Source organism: Scyliorhinus torazame, chromosome 13, assembly GCF_047496885.1.
Source record: "Scyliorhinus torazame isolate Kashiwa2021f chromosome 13, sScyTor2.1, whole genome shotgun sequence".
NCBI classification, from domain to species: Eukaryota; Metazoa; Chordata; class Chondrichthyes; order Carcharhiniformes; family Scyliorhinidae; genus Scyliorhinus; species Scyliorhinus torazame.
In genome coordinates, this window is record NC_092719.1 from 159,470,384 (window position 1) to 159,489,530 (window position 19,147).

General features: G+C 48.5%; 1 protein-coding gene across 7 annotated transcripts in view; it reads left to right on the forward strand.

Moving 5' to 3' along the window:
• Window positions 1–19,147, forward strand: part of adamts9 (ADAM metallopeptidase with thrombospondin type 1 motif, 9) — a 489,710-nt gene that overhangs the window by 396,198 nt on the left and 74,365 nt on the right. For all 7 annotated transcript variants that reach the window (XR_011934150.1, XR_011934151.1, XR_011934152.1 and 4 more), the window contains one exon: window positions 9,988–10,158. Coding sequence is in view for 4 of the 7 variants with exons in the window: in XM_072472332.1 (XP_072328433.1) it covers window positions 9,988–10,158 (171 nt within the window). In the remaining 3 variants the exon portion in view is untranslated. The remainder of the gene's footprint in view (window positions 1–9,987; window positions 10,159–19,147) is intronic.

The following is a 19,147-nucleotide window of genomic DNA, read 5'->3' on the forward strand; positions in this document are numbered from 1 at the left end:
TTCATATAATCGTTTTTGTACTTGTTCCAGTATTTTTACATGTTTTGTATAATAAAACAGTATTCCCAAGCATAGTCCGACCAGGGTTTAGCATAACGTCAATGGCCACGAACTAGAGGCCCCGTTAGTTCCGGGCACAAATCCTCTAATGGCCACGAAATCGCACAAGCGGACAAAAATGGAATTTGTGCTGGTGAGATCTCAGTTTGAGGTCTTCCCCATCCTCTGATGGTGACATAATCTGATTTCCATCAATGTTAATATATTATAATATACTTACCGAGCTTGACATCGTAGTGTCCGCCAACGATGTATCATCCCTCTCCCGGTGGTGTCACATCACACCAGTGCGAATCACTACTGGTTTTCAAAGCCGAAAACCAGTCAGGGTGATTATGCTGGGGGTGCACAGTGAAGTATAGCCCCTGGGTGGTGTGGGACATATCCAGGAAGTTCCCTGGCACTTCCACCTGATACCCTGGCAGTGCCAGGGTGGCAATGCCAAGGATGGGCCCACTAGGGAGTCCCATTTTAGGGGGCTCCCCTTATGTGTGGGTTTGGGGAGCATGTGCTAGTTAGGGGAGGAAGAGCAATGCCAGTGACCTGGGGCACCCCAATGCCTGTGAAGGGGTGGAGGGGGTTGATGCCTGTGAGGAGACTATGGAATATCCCGATGAGGGTTCAAGTCACCCTGATATTTGCAAGGTTGGGGTGGAGGGGGTGTTCCCCTTCTGCTTATGGAGATAAGAGGTTGCCAGACAGGATCCCGATCTTCGAGGGGGAGGAGGGGGGGGATGACCTCCATAGAGGGGAAAATTGCACCCAATCTATGTGAATTCTACACCCCTGGAAATTAATTTCATTAGTTTCTTAGCATTTTAAATTGCTTTTCAGACCTGCGTAGCTGTTTTTAATTATTTGTTCATCAGTCAAACGTCTACCCAATTCAGTTTCTTATATTCTGAAGCATATGTAATATTTTTCTTACCAAAGTGCATAATGTGCCATTTAGATGTGTTAAAGTTAACTTGCCGCTCAATTGTCTAGTCTACAATTTTTCTAATGTTGCCATGAATCATGTTGCATTTTTCGTAGCTATAGTTTGGTATCATCTGCAAATTCTATTACTGGGTTTCAAGGTCCAAATCAATTACATAAATTATGAGTAATAATAGTCACAGCACTGATTCTGTGGAACATGACTTTCTACTGTCCTCTGATCTGAATTACTATACATTATTTGTACTCTCTTCTTTCCATTTTCGAGCCAATTTCCTATTCACTCAGCCATTCAGCTGACAGGTCATGAACCTACCGGAGACTTTTTGAAGGCACAAATACATGACATCTATTGCATTACTCTTGCTGTTCTATCCATTACTTGTTACTAGATTTCTATCAGGTTAATTAAGGGTGAATTTTGGACTCCATATTTGCTATTTTCTTTTTAAAATATGGGTGCGATTCAACCAAAACATTTCTCGTTCCGGCACATTAGTGCCAATAAACGCCCTGCTATCCAACAACACTTTGCTGTCTATTTTGGCCACGGCCAGGAGTGCCCCATCGAGGCCGCACTTATGTCATTTTATGCATAAACACTACTGGCACATTCAGTAGGAATGTGTAGGACCCCCCGCCAAAAGGTTCCCTGGTGAGGTCTCCCAGGCGCAGTCAGTGAATCTCGGACCCTGGGAGAATCCGGTGAATTAATATGTAAATGAGAATATTGGCTCATTTAAATGTGCATATCTGGATCTCGCCCAGCGAGAGCATAGAATCATAGAATTTACAGTACAGAAGGAGGTCATTCGGCCCATCAAGTCTGCACCAGCTCTTGAAAACAGCACGCTACCTAAGCCCACACCTCCACCCTATCCCCGTAACCCTTTAACCCCACCTAACCTTTTTGGTCACTAAGGGCTATTTAGCATGACCAATTCACCTAACCGTGCACGTCTTCAGACTGTGGGAGGAAACCGGAGCACCCGGAGGAAAGCCACGCAGACACGGGGAGAGCGTGTAGACTCCGCACAGACAGTGACCCAAGCCGGGAATCGAACCTGGGACCCTTGAGCTGTGAAGCAACTGTGCTAACCACTGTACTACCGTGCCCCCCAACGATCAGAACATTGGTGGCCGATCTTGCACTCAAATGCACCTTCCACACTCTTTGCTCCTCCCCCCAGGGTCCCTCGGTGATTTATAAATCTCCATCTTGAACACGGTCGGTTAAGGAACATCCACGGCTCCCCAGCCTTGGGAATCTCAAAGATTCACAATCCTACGGCTGAAGAGAGAGATTTTGCATCGCAGTTCAAAATGGCCACCCTCCACTGCCCAACCGCCACCTTTCGCACTCCCACCCAGCCCCAGGTGTCGAGCATCACCAGGTTACATGCTCTCAGCCTCTCCCCTTGAGGAACTTTCCAGTAACAGCATTTCCCAAAACACATTGGAGCAAGAAACACACCAAGGTTCCTTAGGCAAAATTGCGACATCTCACACGACTCCCTAAAATCTCGCGAGAGATTTTGAGTGTTGCGAATCTCGGGAGAGGCTTCTCACGAGACTCAATGGCTTTCTCCTGACACCAAGTCGGGCGCAACAAGGCCATTGGATCGTGCCCTATACTTCTAGTCTCTAGATGCTGTTCTATCATTTCTTTTGTATAGATTCTACTTTCCTCCCATTGCTTTTAAACTGACTTGTCCTTGGTTCCCAGGTTTAGTTCTGTCTCCCTTTTTGTATATTAAAACATTAACAGTCGCTCAATCCTCTGACTATGAAACGTTTAAATAAAACAAGTGCCTCTGCCTTCTCCTGCCTATTTTCCTTGTGTATGTGTGGGAGAATAATCTATGGACCTGGGGATTATTCCTCTTTTAGTTTGGCTGGTTTGTTTTTCCTATCCATTCCAATTTTATTAAAGTTCATCCTATTTAAATTACTTTATTTATTCTCTGGATGTGAGTGACACCAGCATGAGCAAATTTATTATCCATCACTTGTTTCGTTGAGAAGTCACTGTTGGACTTTTTTGAACCACCCTTGTGAGGATATTACTTTCACAATGCTGTTAGGTAGGGAGTTCCAGAATATCAGTCCAATGATGAAAAAATGTTTCAAGTCGGAATTGTGTGTAACTTGGAAGGGAACGTGGAGGTGTTGGTGTCCCAATGCCATTACATCTCTTGCTGGTCTTGATGCTGGAGAGGGAACTGTTGATAAATAACCTTGGTGAGTTGTGCAGTACACATTGTAGGCCATACATACTGTAGCCACAGTGTATCAATGATAGACAGATTGGTTCTTCTAACAGTATGGTTTGTTCTTCAAGTGTACCTCCTTAACGTCTGAACTCCTGGAACATCCTCATCTTCTGCCGCACTAGTTGGTACCTGAAAATGCCTAATCCATTTATTCTGTGCATCAGCGAACTCTTCCATGCCTGACTAATGCCAGGCATGACCTAGAGTTCACTACTCACTTTCCTGTAAATACCTCTGGGTAGTTTTACACAAGTATTTCATCACTGGCCTTTAAATGCAAATATCTGTGATTCTTGCTCATTTTCATGAGCCAATTTTAACAGCTACAATGCTTGGAGGAGCATGAACATGAATGAATCAGCTAACTAGCAATATTTTACCACTAAATTAGTTTCTGTAAAAATTAGTTATTTGCAATCACAAAGAAATGTGCCTTGTGCTTATAGATTGTACTCAATTTTCTTCTGCTTACTCATTTGGATTGCTGTAGGCCCCTTTTGCACCCCACTGACTGCACATCAATTACTCTAGATTAGTTCTACACAGCTTTTATCTAAACTGAATTTCTTTCATCATTCAGAGTTGCACAAAATAGAGTTCAGCGGCACGGCGTGCTCATTAATGAGAGTTACTCATTGGTGATTTACTTTACATACTATGCAGACATTTGTTAGCACTTTGAAGAACACAGATCTATTTAAATACACAAGAATTTGATAAATTATGTCATGGTACATTGAAAATAAGTACATTTTGTACCTCATAAGCCCGGGACAACACTACATTGAACAAAGTAAGAAAAGGTCCTATTACATTTAAAAAGAAACCTAATAATACATTCAGTATACATCTTTTGTATCACATTTCTTTATTATTAACATTTGAGCCAAGATAGTGCTGTGTAAGTAAAATAAAATATTACTCTAGAACTTTTGCAAGGCCCAATGTCTAAAAATTTTACAATCCTGAAAATAAAAGCAAAAGAGAAAGCAGTTTTCACTATACATTATTGTGACAGATGGATGAAAATACATTTTAATCCAGATAAATAAAGAGTTAAAAATTGTGGATTCTATTTCAATCTGTCTGCAAGAGTTCTGATTAATTTGTTACAGGTGCTGTAAGTTAAGGGGGATGTAATTGCTTGTTTAATGAAGAGCTTATTGCCGATGACACCATTTAAAATATTTGAACTCAGAGCTCAAACACAGTGGGGGTAGCAAGAGGCCTACTGATTAAGAGAAATTGGTTCCTTGGGCCTCTTGTACATACTCTGGGTGAGATGTTGGCAATGTTTTTATCACCATAGACAACTTGGCCCTTGAGCCACCTGCTTTGTGGGAAGCAGTCCTCAGATAATATTCTGGAGGAAGGGTGGTATTGGTTGGCACAGACAATGGGCGGATCGGTTGTGACTCGCATGGGGACAGAAGTGTAATCCTGCTCTTCGTAGCTCCAATAGTTTCAAACACCTATGTTTGATTGGTAATCATTCAAGGATCTCAATGTGCTGGATTTTCACGGAGTCAGTGAGTCTCCACGGACCTTTAAAAATGATGAGCAGGACATAATTCCAAGATTGCCAATGCACCCAATTCAGCGCAGATTAAGGATGTGGGCTGGTGCAAGTCTCGGGCCCCACACTCTTAGCTGAATCATAAGGGAACCAATAGGACAGGTTTTCTTGAGCTTGACAAACCGATCTAAGTAAAAAGAATAAAATACTTCACGCACACATGCATACAAATGCACACACACATACATTTTTAAAAAGTAAATTGAGAGTACCCAATTAATTTTTTCCAATTAAGGGGCAATTTAGCCTGGCCAATCCACCTACCCTGCACATCTTTGGGTTGTGGGGTCGAAACCCACGCAAACACTGGGAGAATGTGCAAACTCCACACGGACAGTGACCCAGAGCCGGGATCGAACCTGGGGCCTTGACACTGTGAAGCAGCAGGGCCAACCCACTGCGCCACTGTGCTGCCCTCACACACACACATACACATGAACACAGAGACACACAAAGTTCATGCAAACACAAATACACAAAGTGGGGAGGGATAGGTTGGTCAAATGAGAGTCCATTAAAAGTGTATACAGTCTGTAGTTTGATAACTCAGATGACCTCAAGCTGCATTTGATGGTCTCACTGCAGGTTTTCCAATGGCAGAGAAGGCTCACCATTGGTAACCAGTGGGATCTTCCGGCCCTGCCGAAGTCAATGGCCATTGCTTAGCTCATCTGTCCCGGCACCAGGGAACTGCAGTGGGGTTTGACTTTGTCAGGACCAGAAGATCCTGGCAGCAGGATGGGCTGGAAAATACCATTTTTTGTCTGTGTATTCCAAGGTGACTTGATTAGTTCATTTCAGGAAGCTAATTTAGCCAGGTTCCATTGTCAAAGTGATTATCTTAATCACAATCTAAATGTTGAATACCTCTGGTGATTGCCATAGGTGCCTTACTAATGAGAATATGTGATCTTTGCACTCCCCTGAAGTCATTGCCATTGAAGTGCTTTTCAAAGAGATTCCACTCAAATGAATTGGAATACGGAATATATAGTAATAAACTTGGGGATAGCCATCTTGGGCTGTGAGTTAAACCATTAAGTCTCTGTGGGTGGAATAGTCCACTCCCCTAGCAGCGGGAATCATGGTGAACAAGGGCACTAAATTTGGCATGACTGAAAAAGTCAGTTCCCTGCCGGTGGGAAATTAGTTTGGAATTTTGTTGTCCGAACTATGATGACGAGTTAATGGTGGGTCTAGTGTCCTGCTGATGTATGTCGGGAACCATATTTGCATCAATTTGCATATCATTAATACTAATTTAAAGACCAACTTGCCAAAATTATGCTCCTCCCCAAATTAAATACTCCACTAGCGAGAATATAGACCAGTCTATTTACCGACTATATGTAAGTAGCGTGCCCCTGGCGAGCTTCACTTCATCAATGACTTTGAGGTCCGTCAATGTTGATGTCTTTGTCTCCTTCTTGGGGACCTCATATATCCTCACCCAAATGCCATTAGCAAACACATGATTGGGATGAGGGGGTGAGATGGTAGGGTCGAAGGATGAAGAAAAGGCTGGATATGGAAGGTAGGTTTATAGGGGAGTGGGGAATGTCCAGAGAAGGGTGGGGGTAATGTCTGGGAAGTGTGCGAAGTGTGTCAAAGGAAGGTGAAAGGGGACTATCCAGGGAAGGGCTGGGGTGGGGAAGAGACTTAGATGGTGAGATCAGTAGTGTTAACGGTGAGGTCCTCTGAATTCAGGGTACTGTTTATGGGCGGGAACAGTTACAGTCAGAGAGGGGGTGTCGGATGCAGTGGGGTGGCAGGTCCAGGGTGAGAGTCTGGTGGGTGAAGGTCTCATCGGGTGGGTCACGCATGGAGACAATTCAGGTGGCCTGGATAACAAGACAGGGCAGGGTCAGTGTGTGAATGGGGAGAGTAATGGGTATAGGCTCTGACGGGAGGCAAGGCATGTGGGGGTGGATTGTGATAGCATCCAGGGTTACAGGTGGAGGTTCAAGGGTGACAGATGAAAGAGGAATGGCGATATTGGTTGGGTCTTTGCTAATCGGTGGGAGCTGGAGGGTTGGTGCAACAAGTTCCAAAAGTGAGGTGCATCATTTTTCCAAGCTGTCCTTGACCACGTAGTTAGTCAGTGAGATCCCTCGAGGTGGGAGGAAAATCTTTTTGGGGCAACTGGAGTTCAAGGTCAGCACAAGTTGTAGACTATAGGGCCACCCTAATAATTATGAGGCAGTTGGATGTCAAAAATGCTCAGTTATGTTCTCCTCTCTATGGTGAAACATATTTTGCAATAGGTTTGTTCCTAACTAATGGATCTCATAACAGCAAGATCACAACAAGGTTTGGGACTGCTGCTCATTCTGTGCCATTTGCAGTCAGAGGCAGGGAGGGAAGGAGGTGAAATGCTTGCAGGGGGCATGGCTGGTGGACGGCAGCGAACTTGTGACTCCAAACCTCCATGCGCCTGGGTGAATGGCCATGCCAATTTCTCTGCTGCCAAGCCAATGGTCTTTCTAGAGAGCCTCAAGGGTAGTTGAGACAAACAGAAAAGTGTCTGCGTGAGACTTTTTGCACATGGCTCTCATCACCCCGGTCAAAGAGCAGTGCCTTCATTTGTATTAATGTATGAAAGGGAGGAACAACCATCTCTGGCCTCCAGGATGTCCTATACCTGGAAGAGGTGATGTGAGGATGCCATGTCTATACCCAAGGCCAGGTGAAGGGCTTAGCACTGGCCTGATGGCTTTGAGATGGATGGAAACCTGTAAACAATCTGCTGATTAAATGTATCACTTCAATTCCTTCAAACACCCACTGAGGCATCGATGATGCAGGCTGCAGGCAACTCTGCCTCGGTAATGGCTCTCATCCAGATGAGGAGATGAAGGGCCCATCGCCGGTTGGCTCAGAGCCAGGGGGAAGAAGGGCTTGAGCAGCAAGAAGCAGTAGGGCCTCTCGAAAGTCAAAATACTAGTGACCGTAGACCACTGTAATGGAAGCATTGGCTGGACCATGGGCATATCACCGGTGGTGCTCTTAACTAGAGATGAGCAAAACGCAATACTGGAGGTGCCCTATCATGTTCCAGGAAGTTGTTACTCACCTGCCAACTTCTCCAGTATGAGCTGCAATCGCAAGGACTCTGTAATAGTGTGGGGCTCCTTGCCTGCAGAGTGTATGTGTTTCCAGGTGCCCTTTAAATATGGTGCCAGGACATTTGACCCCATAAAGTAACTATGGGGAGGCTTCCTGCTCCACGCAACCCCTTCCTGACTGCCCTGCCATGAGATTCATTGAGTTTCTGAATGGATGCACAATTCGTGAGCTGAAAAGTGGAAGGTCATGCACGTTCGCGTATCCCGCCGCCCTGCAGGAATCAAGCCAAATTTAACACCTGCCACCTGACCTCGGGTGCAATTTAACGTACAAGAAACATTGTCCCGTTTTGGGCGTGTATAGAACGACCCTGCTTTCAAAAGGACACTGTTGTTTTTTTTGGCCTCGGTCAGGAACGCCTGCCGAGGCTGCATTTACCTCGCAAGCTCAGCTTGTCGGTGCAGGAAGTGATTTCCCACCCCCTCTGACACCCCATCGTAGCCTCTGGATCCCCCACCACTGCCCCAACTGACCTCTGAGGGGGTCCTTGAGCCCCCCCATACCCCACATCTTAAGGTCAGGGCACCCCCGGGGCCTATCCCTAGCATGGGCAACCTGGCACCAGGGCACCTTGGCACTGCCAGCTTTGCACCCTGGCAGTGCCCCGGTCAGCTTGGACTAGCAGTGCCAAGATGCCCGGTTGGCAGCGCAAGCGCCAGGGTACCACACTGTTCAGAACCCGACCACAAGGGGGCCTCCAATGGCCTAGGAGACCACCCCAGGTACCGTTATGCCTGGTCTACGTTTGTGTGGACCAGTGCTAAATGGTGTCATGATGAGGTCTCCCAGGCACGGGCGTTCATTCCTGGGCCCCGGGAAAACTGGGCGCCAACATATTTAAATGAGCCGAATGGCTCACTTATATATGTAAATCTAGTTCTAGTTCAGCGAGGGTGAGATCCAGATCACGACATCTTGAGATATCTTGTTAGATCTCGCGAGGTGTTCCAAGCATCACAAATCTTGCAAGAGGCCTCTCAGGATTTGTAATGGCCTCGTTGATCCTATAGTAACATTAGCAGGTGTGGAAAGGCTTTTTAAAAAACAGTCAAAATGGGTAGGCTACTTTAAAAAAATGGGCCCCATTCATTTGGCAGTGGGACCAAAGCTTGCACAGACTAGATACAGATGTTCCAACTGCTTTGAACTCATTTTATATTCAAGTGGATAACAATTTTAACCCAGTATCTGCTACTTGGTTCTGAAAACATTAAGCTAACTATTTTTTGCTTTCATAACATTTGAGGTAAATATCCAAAATACACTAATTGGTCGTTAAATTGGTTCCTGCCTTTCCTGGGCACAAACAGGGAAAAATGTGCTGTGCATATGCCAATGGAAGTCTACTCAATGATTCCTGAAATTGGTGCACGGGCCTTATGTTAGTAAATGCACCTCCAGCAGCTTGCCAATGCTAAGGGATCAATTTAACGTGGTCTACTTCGCCTGCAGTGGCCCTCAGGTAATTATTGCAGGGGTTGGCGGTATTCCTCAAATATACAATAGAACTAGGAGGACCGGTCCTGTTAATTTTAGTATCACATCAAGTCAAAAAAATTATTATATAGTATTTACCGCATAGAAACAGGCCCTTTGATCCAACCATGCAAGCGGTTATACGCCACACAAAGGTCCTCCCACCCTTCTTTATCCAGCGCCATCAACAAATCCTTTGGATCCTTTTTCTTTCATATGCTTCAACCAGCTTCTTCCTTAAATGCATATGTGTTAATCACCGCAAATATTCCTTGCGGTAGCAAGTTCCATATTCTTACCACTCTCTGGGTTAGGAAGATTTTCTTGAATTTTCTATCGGATTTATTATGACCATCTTATATTCATGGCCGCTAGTTCTGCTCCTGCTTACAAATAGGAACATGTTCTCTGTTTGTCCCCTAGCAATAAGCTTAAAGAACGCCATCAGGTGACTCCTCAGTGTTCTTGTTTCTAGTTAGATTTGAAAATCTGCTGATATGACAGAATAATATTTTTATTCATTTGTCGCCTTTACAGTGCAGTAAGACCTGTGGTACTGGAACGAGGAATCGTAAAGTAACTTGTATCAATCAGAATTCTGAAGAAGTATATAGTATCGAATGTGATGCGAGGAAAAAGCCATTAAATATGGAGCAGTGCAATACTCAACCGTGTGAATACATATGGATTACAGGAGAGTGGTCTGAGGTAGAAGAACATTTTAATTAATTCATCACTTGCAAAACTAGCAAGAAACATCTGATCCTAGTTGGGCTTAAATGCAGTATTTACTGATACATCAGATATCTAAAAAATCAACTGCTTTTAAAGTTTTATGAAAAATACACTAAGTTTCAAGGGTTAGTGTTAAAATTAATGTTACCACTAGAATGTTGATAAAGTATTACATTTGCTACTGGAATCCGATGTCAAATCAATGTATCTGTATTTATTTTTCAACCTGTATAGGTAGCATTTTAACAGATCCTCCGTTTTTACTGAAGTTTCGATTCGGAGAATTCTTGCTCCATTTTCCCAGCCTCTTTCAGTCTGCTCTTATTTACATTGCTGTGGTTTAGCTCTTCTGCTGCCTTGGGCCTGGTTGATTTTTGGGTCAGGAAATATTCCTTTCTTGTGCAGCATGGTGGCGCAGTGGTTAGCATTGCTGCCTCATGGCGCCGAGGTTTCAGGTTCGATCCCGGCTCTGGGTCATTGTCCGTGTGGAGTTTGCACATTCTCCCCGTGTTTGCGTGGGTTTTGCCCCCACAACCCAAAGATGTGCAGGCTAGGTGGATTGGCCACTCTAAATTGCCCCTTAATTGGAAAAAATGAATTGGGTACTTAAAATATATATTTTTAAATATTCCTTTCTTACTTTATGTAGTTTTGGGCATCACATTATAGAAAAACAGGAATTTTTTTTCAGTGACAATGTAAAATGGGGAATACCAGATCCCACTCCCCTTGTAAGTCCTGCCAAAATCACCTTTCAATGAAGTTGATGAGAAGCCAATTTTATATTTCTTTGGTTATACGATCACTGAGAGTTAAAATTACCATCAAATCATGAAAGGCATTGGGCGGAATTTTCCCCTCAAGCGTGTTTTTTGGCAGGTGGAGACGGTAAATTTGGAGAGAGGCCAAAAGTCGGGAATAGAATTTGGAATTTTACCCCCACCACTATCATGGTGAGCTGATAGCAGGTTGAGTTTCCCACTGATCCATTGCGGCAACCCCATTTGCATGCATTACCATCTCATGAATGCTCTTTAAAAACATGACTTGCCAGAATAACGTAGCACCTCCCAAGTCGGTGGAAAAGTAGAGTAGTCTGAAACATGTTTGGATATAAGTGGCACACAGCTGGTGGCCCTCACTTCACTTTAAACTTTGAGGTGAGTGCTACTGTGAAAGCCCATCTGCAGTAGCGCCACTCCAGATTTCTCAACAAAGCCATTGGGATGGCAGACTGGTGGGCATATAGGCTTTCACGCTTCACTGCCCTCCCCCATTATCCAGGAGAGTGGTATTTGGGGGCTTAGTCAGGGCAGCGACCCAGACAGAATCCGACACTGCAACAGGGCATGAGGGGTGTTGGGGGAGGGGGAGTTGGGGGTTATCACAGATCGGTGCCCACACTAAGCCACCCTCCAGCTCAAGATGCTGCTGCCACCCTTGGGGCCGACATCACCACTGGGCTCACGGAGTACCTAGCCGTCGAGAACGGTTGAGGCGCCAACAACAAAGCCCTTAAACACATACCCCTACACGATACCGCCTCCATGCCAACACTCCCCCACAGCCCATTTCCTAACCATAGCAATATTCGCCACCCAGTAGTAACTCAGCATATTCAGCAACACCAGCAGCCCCACCTCGCCCCCTTTCCAAGAAAGCCCTCCTAACATGCGGAGTCTTCCCTGCCCACACAAATCCAGAGATCAGCGGATTGGCCTTCTTAAAGAATGACTTGGGATGAAGATTGGGAGATTCTGAAACACAAACAGAAACCTTTAACACTTGGTGACACCGTCATTTTACTGTCTACACCCGACCCTGCCAGCGACAGCGGCAGCACATCCCACCTCTTAAAATCCACCTTCATCTGCTCCACCAACCAAGCCAGCCTCAGCTTGTGCAACTGTGCCCAGCTCCGTGCCACCTGGATACCCAAATATCTAAAACTCGCCCCCACCACCCTAAACGGCAATTCCTCTAGCCTCCTTTCCTACCCTCTAGTCTCACTCGGGAACACCTCACTTTTCCCCATATTCAATTTGTAACCCGAGAACCTGCCAAACTCCCCCAAGATCCCCATGATGCCGACGATATTGTCCACTGGGTCCAGAATATATCAGGTCGACAGCATAGAATGAGAGCCTGTGTGCGACGCTCCCTCTCCAGTCGCTCGATGCCCTAAGCGATTGCCTGCGGCTCTATCGGCAAGACGAAAAGCGACGGGGAGAGCGGGCACCCCTGCCTCATCCTACAATGCAGCCCGAAGTACCCAAACTCACTCAGTTCATCCGCATGCTTGCGACCAGTGCCTTATATAGTAGCCGATCCAGTCCACAAACCCGAACTGCCCCAGCACCTCCAGCAAATACACCCACTCCACCCGATCAACCACTTTTCCTCTGTGTCCGTCACCCCTACTACCTCTACCTTCTAAAACTCCAGTGGCTTCATGATTACATTGAGTAGCCTCCTCACAATTACCGACAACTACCTCACATTCGCTGACAACTACCTCCCTTTCACAAACCCAGTTTGATCTTTGCCTATCACCCCTGGCATACAGTCCTCGATTCGCCAAGCCAACATCTTCACCAACAGCTTGGCGTCCACGTAATGAGATTGGGTGATACAACCTGCACTGGTCCGGATCCTTATACTTGTTTAAAATCAGGGGGACAGAAGCATGTGGTAATGTAGGGGGGTACACGGTTCCCCCCTCTCCCTTGCTTCATTATACGCCCTCACCAGCAGTGGCCCCAGGTCCGCCCCAAACCTTTTATAGAACTTTACCAGGAACCCGTCCCGCTCTGGGGCCTTCCCTGCCTGCAGCGACCCCATACTCTCCATCACCTCCCACAGCTCAATTGGGGCCCATAGTCCCTGAACCAGCCCCTCCTCTACTTTGGCAAACTCTAACCCATCCAAGAACCGCCACATTTCATCCTCCCCAGCTGGGAACTCCGACATGTATAACCTTCTATAGAACACCTCAAACACCCCATTCACCCGCTCTGGGTCCATCATCACCTTGCCCTTAACATTCCTAAGTCTTCCAATCTCTCTCGCCGCCTCCTGCTTCCTCAACCGATGGGCACACACCCGGCTCGCCTTCTCCCCGTATTCATACACTGTCCCTCTGGCCCTCTGTGACTGTCCCAATGCCTTCCCCGATGTTATAACCTGCCTACTTACCATTGGCTGGGGACTAATGACAATCCCACAATCCTGTGGGAGTATAGGCTTCCCCAATGAGGGGGGCGGAGAAACCATTAGTAAACTCCTAGTATAAATAAAGCTGGCCAGTTCAGGAACCGGCAGGAAGGAGTATGTAGCAAGGGAAATTACTGCTACTGTTATATATATAGGTTATTGTAAATAAATGTTATTACTTTGTATCCTTAAAACTCGTGCTGGATTCTTCGTGGCCCTCACAAAACCCATAGAAACTAGCCCAAATTCCATCTGAAGCCTCTGCCTCCCCTTTAACAGTCCTGCCTCCGGGACCTCCCAAGTATCCCCTGTCCAACCTCAAAACCTCATTCACCAGTCTTGCCCTCTCCTCCTGCACCATTTTCTCCCTATGCTCCCGAATTGATATGAACTCCCACATGACTACCGCCATGAGTACCCCCACCGCATGGTGGCCGTGACCTCTCCCATATCATTTAGCTCCACGTATACCTGAATGGCAGCCTGAACCCGCTCGTATACCTCCTCATCCGCCAACAACCCCACACCAGCCTCTACTGCGGGCACTGGGCTCCCCCCCCCGGGCACTGGGCTCCTCCTTTCCCCCTCCCCCCCTCCCCCCCCCCCCCCCCGGCCACGCGCAAATCCACCCAGTGCGGTGTGTGGTCGGAAATCACAATCCCCGAATACTCCGAGCCAACCACACCCGCCAACCGTGTCGTGTCCATTACGAAAAATTAATCCAGGAGTACCCCCGGTGCACATGGGAGAGGTATGAAAACTCTTCCCCCTCGGCCTCCCAAACTTCCATGGGTCCAGCCCCACCCCATGCGTTCCATAAACTCCCACAGCTCCTTCGCCACTGCCGACACCCTTGACGACTTGGGACTCGACCAGTCCAAGCTCGCAACTATGACCATATTAAAATCCTCCCCCATAATCAACCGATGTGAGTCCAAGTCAGGAATCCTCCCTAACACCCACCTCCTAAAATCCGCGCCAACCCAATTTGGGGCGTAAGGGTTTACCATAACCACCATCATCCCCTCCAACTTTCCACTAACCATGAAATATCTCCCGCCCCCGTATTGGCCACAATGCTCCCCACCTCAAACACAACCCGCTTATTAACCAGCACCGTCACCCCCTTGTCTTCATATCCAGCCTCGAGTGGAATACCTGCCCCACAAATCTCTTTCTCAGCCTTGTCTGGTCCCCTATCTTCAGTTGCATCTCCTACCAAATAGACATCTCTGCCTTCAAACCCCTCAGATGCATGAACACACGCGACCGTTTAACCAGCCCATTCAACCCTCTCAAGTTCCACGTGACCAGTCTGGTCACGGGGCTCCCTTCCCCCTTCCCCTGCCGATTAGCCATACCCCTTTTGGAGACAGGCCCTGACCCGCATCAGATGTCCACCATCTTCGATCTCTTCCAAACTGCGCCACACCAACCACAACCCTCCCCCCCCCCCCCCCCCCCCCACCCCCCACACACACACACAAAACAAAAAAACAAATCCCTGCCCTTCCTCCACGCCTTTCTCCTGGCAACACCCCACTTCACTCTTGTTAACTAGCCCACCCATGGTGGCCCCTGCCCAATGCCTTTAACCATCTAACTTCTTCCAATTCCCCTCCGCACCCCTAACCGACCCAACCATCTATCCCTCAAGAGTAACAAAAGGCACATTCACCATCGTTGCTCCCCCATCAAAACCTGCTCCCGAAAATCTACCACCAAACACTTCCAAGAGCACACTAAATTCTCCAAAGTTCAATGTCCTCATACTCATCCCAGTTAATTGTCCCTCAAAAATTCCATCGCCTTCTCTGGCGTGTCAAAATAAAACTCTCGCTTCTGGAAAGTCACCCACAAGCAGGCCGGGTACAGTACCCCAAACTTCACCCCCTTTTTGAAGAGGACAGCCTTAATCCGGTTAAACCCGGCCCTCCTCTTCGCCAGCTCCGCATCCAAGTCCTGGTACATCCACAGCTCATTCCCTTCCTGGTCGGCCTCGCCCATCGAAGGATTTTCTGTTTGTCCAGAAAGCAGTGCAACCGCACCACCATCGCCCTTGGTTACTCAGCTGCCTGCAGCCTCCTCCTCAGCGCCCTGTGCACCCGGTTCACCTCTAGGGGCCGATCAAAGGCCCCCTTCCCCATCAACATCTCCAATATCTTTGCCACATATACCTCAGCCTCTGCACTTTCAATGCCTTCAAACAACCCGACAATGTTCAGGTTTTGCCCTCAGGAGTGATTATCCAAATCCTCCACCTTCTCCCTCAGCTTTTCCTAGCTCTCCCGCATCACTCCCATCTCAGCCACCAATGAGGCCACTGCTCCTCGTGCTCCCCTACCGCCGCCTCCACTTTCTGGATCGCCGGGCCCTGGGACTCCAGTCTCTGCTCAACTCACTCGATTCCAGTGGTTCCACCACCTTGGCCAGGTCTTCCAGGTCTCTATTTCCTCTGCTGCCAAAACTTATCATTCAGGAACTCCACTAAATGCTCCATTGACCAAGGGCCGGGCAGCGCAGCCCTCTTGCCCTCTGCCATCTTTCCGAGTGGCACACCACGAAAACTCTCCTGCTCTAACAGCACTTTCTTTCTCGTGGCGCTCCTCGTCCGCTGATCCATGCACCAGACTCACCAGAGGAGTAAAAGCTTCCCCAGGCACTCCTATACCTTTTGCCCTCAAATACTTTGCCCTTTGGGCGGGAAAAGACAAAAGAAAATCTGCCTTGAGCGGGAGCCACCAAATGTGCGACCACTCACTCCATGGTCACCACCAGAAGTCCCTCATTTTTATGTTCTTCACCACTGTGAAAACACTTGAAAAAATAATACTTGTTGAATTGGGTGTAACTGGGTGTAACAGATGCTCAAATTACTACTAAATACCCTCTTTAGTACTGAAGGAATAATTTTATATTTATTGGATGTCAAATGTCTTCATTATGGTAAATTCCACATTTGTTAAATAGTGTTTTCATGTTTGGTTGGATATATTTAGCTTCTACTTTAAAGCCATATGTGTGCCCAATCATTTATCTGTAAAGTTTAAAAATTAAAAGTGAAGGAATTCAGTGATATATACTTCCTAGTTTGCTGTTTGTAGGAATACGTCAATCTGATTGGCTGCTTACCTTACTGATTGACATAATTGTTACTGAACCTGGAGATACCCTGGGCGAGATTCTCCACTCCCGCGCCGGTTGGGAGAATCGCCTGGGCCGCCAAAATTTCCCGGGACGCTGGTCCGACGACCTCCCTCGATTCTCCCAAGCGGCGGGAATGGCCCGGTCGAATACCGCGGGCCGCAGGCCGGAGAATCGCCGGAGACACCCAAAATGGCGATTCTCCGGCACCCCCGCTATTCTCAGGCCCGGATGGGCCGAGCGGCCAGGCCAAAACGACGGGTTCCCCCTGGCGCCATCCACACCTGGTCGCTGCCGTCGGGAACAGCGCCCGAATGCTGGGGGGGGCGGCCTGCGGGGGGGGCGAGGGGGGATCCTGCATCGGGGGATACCTCAAATGTGGGATGGCCCGCGATCGGTGCCCACCAATCGTCGGCCCGTCCTCTCTGAAGGAGGACCTCCTTCCTTCCGCGGCCCCGCAAGATCCGTCCGCCATCTTCTTGCGGGGCGGACTCAGAGAGGACGGCAACCACACATGCGCGGGTGACGCCAGTTATGCGGCGCCGGCCGCGTCATCTATGCGGCGCCACCTTTACGCGGCGACGAGGCCTGGCGCATGGAGATGACGCGGCCCCGATCCTAGCCCATTGACGGGGCCTGAATCGTTCGGGATCGGAGCCGTTTCGCGCCGTCGTGAACCTCGACGGCGTTCACGACGGCGTGGGCATTTCGGCGCGGGAGTGGAGAATCCCGCCCCCTTTGCTTGGAGCCAGGTTCAAAATAATGTCGGGAAAGGGAAAGTCTGGGACTGGATTCTCTGGTCGCTGACGCCGAAACTGCGATCGGCGATTGGCCAGGGAATCAGAGTTCCTGACCAAGTTAGGGGCGGTGCCGCTTTCATGATGCTCCGCCCACTCCAAAGCACCACGTATCGATGGCCTCCAGACATTGCCTGAGACCCGTCCCCTTGATGCTCCGCCCTTGATTGGCCGAGTTCCCGATGGCGTGGGTCACTCATGGTCTCACCCGTCGGGAAATCGGCGTGGCGGCTGCGGACTCAGTCCATCGCCGCCACAGTTGGGGGAGGGTCGATCCTCGGGCATGGGGGACTTTATTAGGGCTGGGGGCACTGTGGGGGTGTGGTCCGGGGCACGCAAGCCAGCCAAAGGGGGGCACTATTTTGTTGTCCGGGTCCGCACGGCCGTTGCAGGCCGCCGCAGTGCGCGTGCACGACCACAGACCCAGCAATTCGCAGACAACAGGGGGGACATAGGACACCCCTGCCTTGTAGCCCGGTGCAGAGCAAAGTACCCTGAATTCATATCAATAGTTTGAAAACTCGCCACCGGCTCTCTATACAGCAGCCGTACCCACACCATGAATCTCGGCCCGATTTGTTCTATGACCGCCCTCAAATAACCCCACTCTACCCGATCAAATGTCTTTTCTGCATCCAATGCCATCGCCAACTCCATCTCCTGATCCTCCGCCGGCAAAATGATCACATTTAACAGCCTTCTCACATTCGAAAACAGCTGCCTTCCCTTCACGAACCCTGTCTGATCTTCTCCTATCACCTTCGGAAGACACCTCTCCAACCTTGCCGCCAGCACCTTTGCCAATATCTTGGTATCTACATTCATCAGGGATATTTGCCTATTCGACCCACACTCCACCGGGTCCTTGTCCTTCTTTAACAACAGAGAAATTGAAGCCTGCCCCGACGTCTGTGGCAAGACCCCCCCTACCTATCGTATCCTCAACCATCAGTGGTGCCAACCTGTCCTTAAACGTCTTAGAACCTATCCGGTCCTGCCGCCTTCCCTGACTGCATCCTCCCAATTGCCTCCTTTGCCTCCTGTTCCCCCACCACCCCTTCAGCTCTGCCCTGTCTCCCCCCCCCTCCCCCAAACCTCGGGTACTCCAACCCATCCAGGAACTCCCTCATCTCTTGCTCCTCTCCCAGTGGCTCTGACCTATTGAGGCCACCATAGCTTCCCCATCGTAACCCGCACCTGAACTATCTCCCTTGCTGCCACCTCCCTCGGTGCTGACCAGCCAACAGCCTTCCTCTCATGTGCATATTCTGCCCCCCTCACCCTTCTCAACTGGCACACCATCTTCCCTGTGGACAACTGGTCAAGCGTTGCCTGAAGCTCCTTCCTCTTAGCCAAAGGTGCCGGACCCAGGTCCCCCCCATACCTCCTAGCCACCTCCAACATCTCCTTTATCAATTGTTGGTGTGCCTCTCTCTTCCTTGTCCACCTTAGCCTTAAGTGAGATCGATCACCTCCCCCCCTTACTACTGCCTTCAGAGCCGCCCAGACCACCAACTGCAAAACTTCCCCCGTGCAATTAAATCCCACATATTCCTCGATCAGCTTCCCAATCTTATCGCAAAAACTCCCGTCCCGTAACAACCCCACATTCATTCTGCACCCCGGCCACACCGTTCTCCAGAACCATATCGACCCAATGCAGCGCATGGTCCAAAATCAATATCGCTGAAGACTCCGACCTTTTGACCATGGCCAATAACGCCTTTCCCACCATAAAAAAGACTATTCTCGACTAAACTTTATGTACCGGGGAGAAAAACGCACACTCCCGCTCCCTCGAGTGCAGG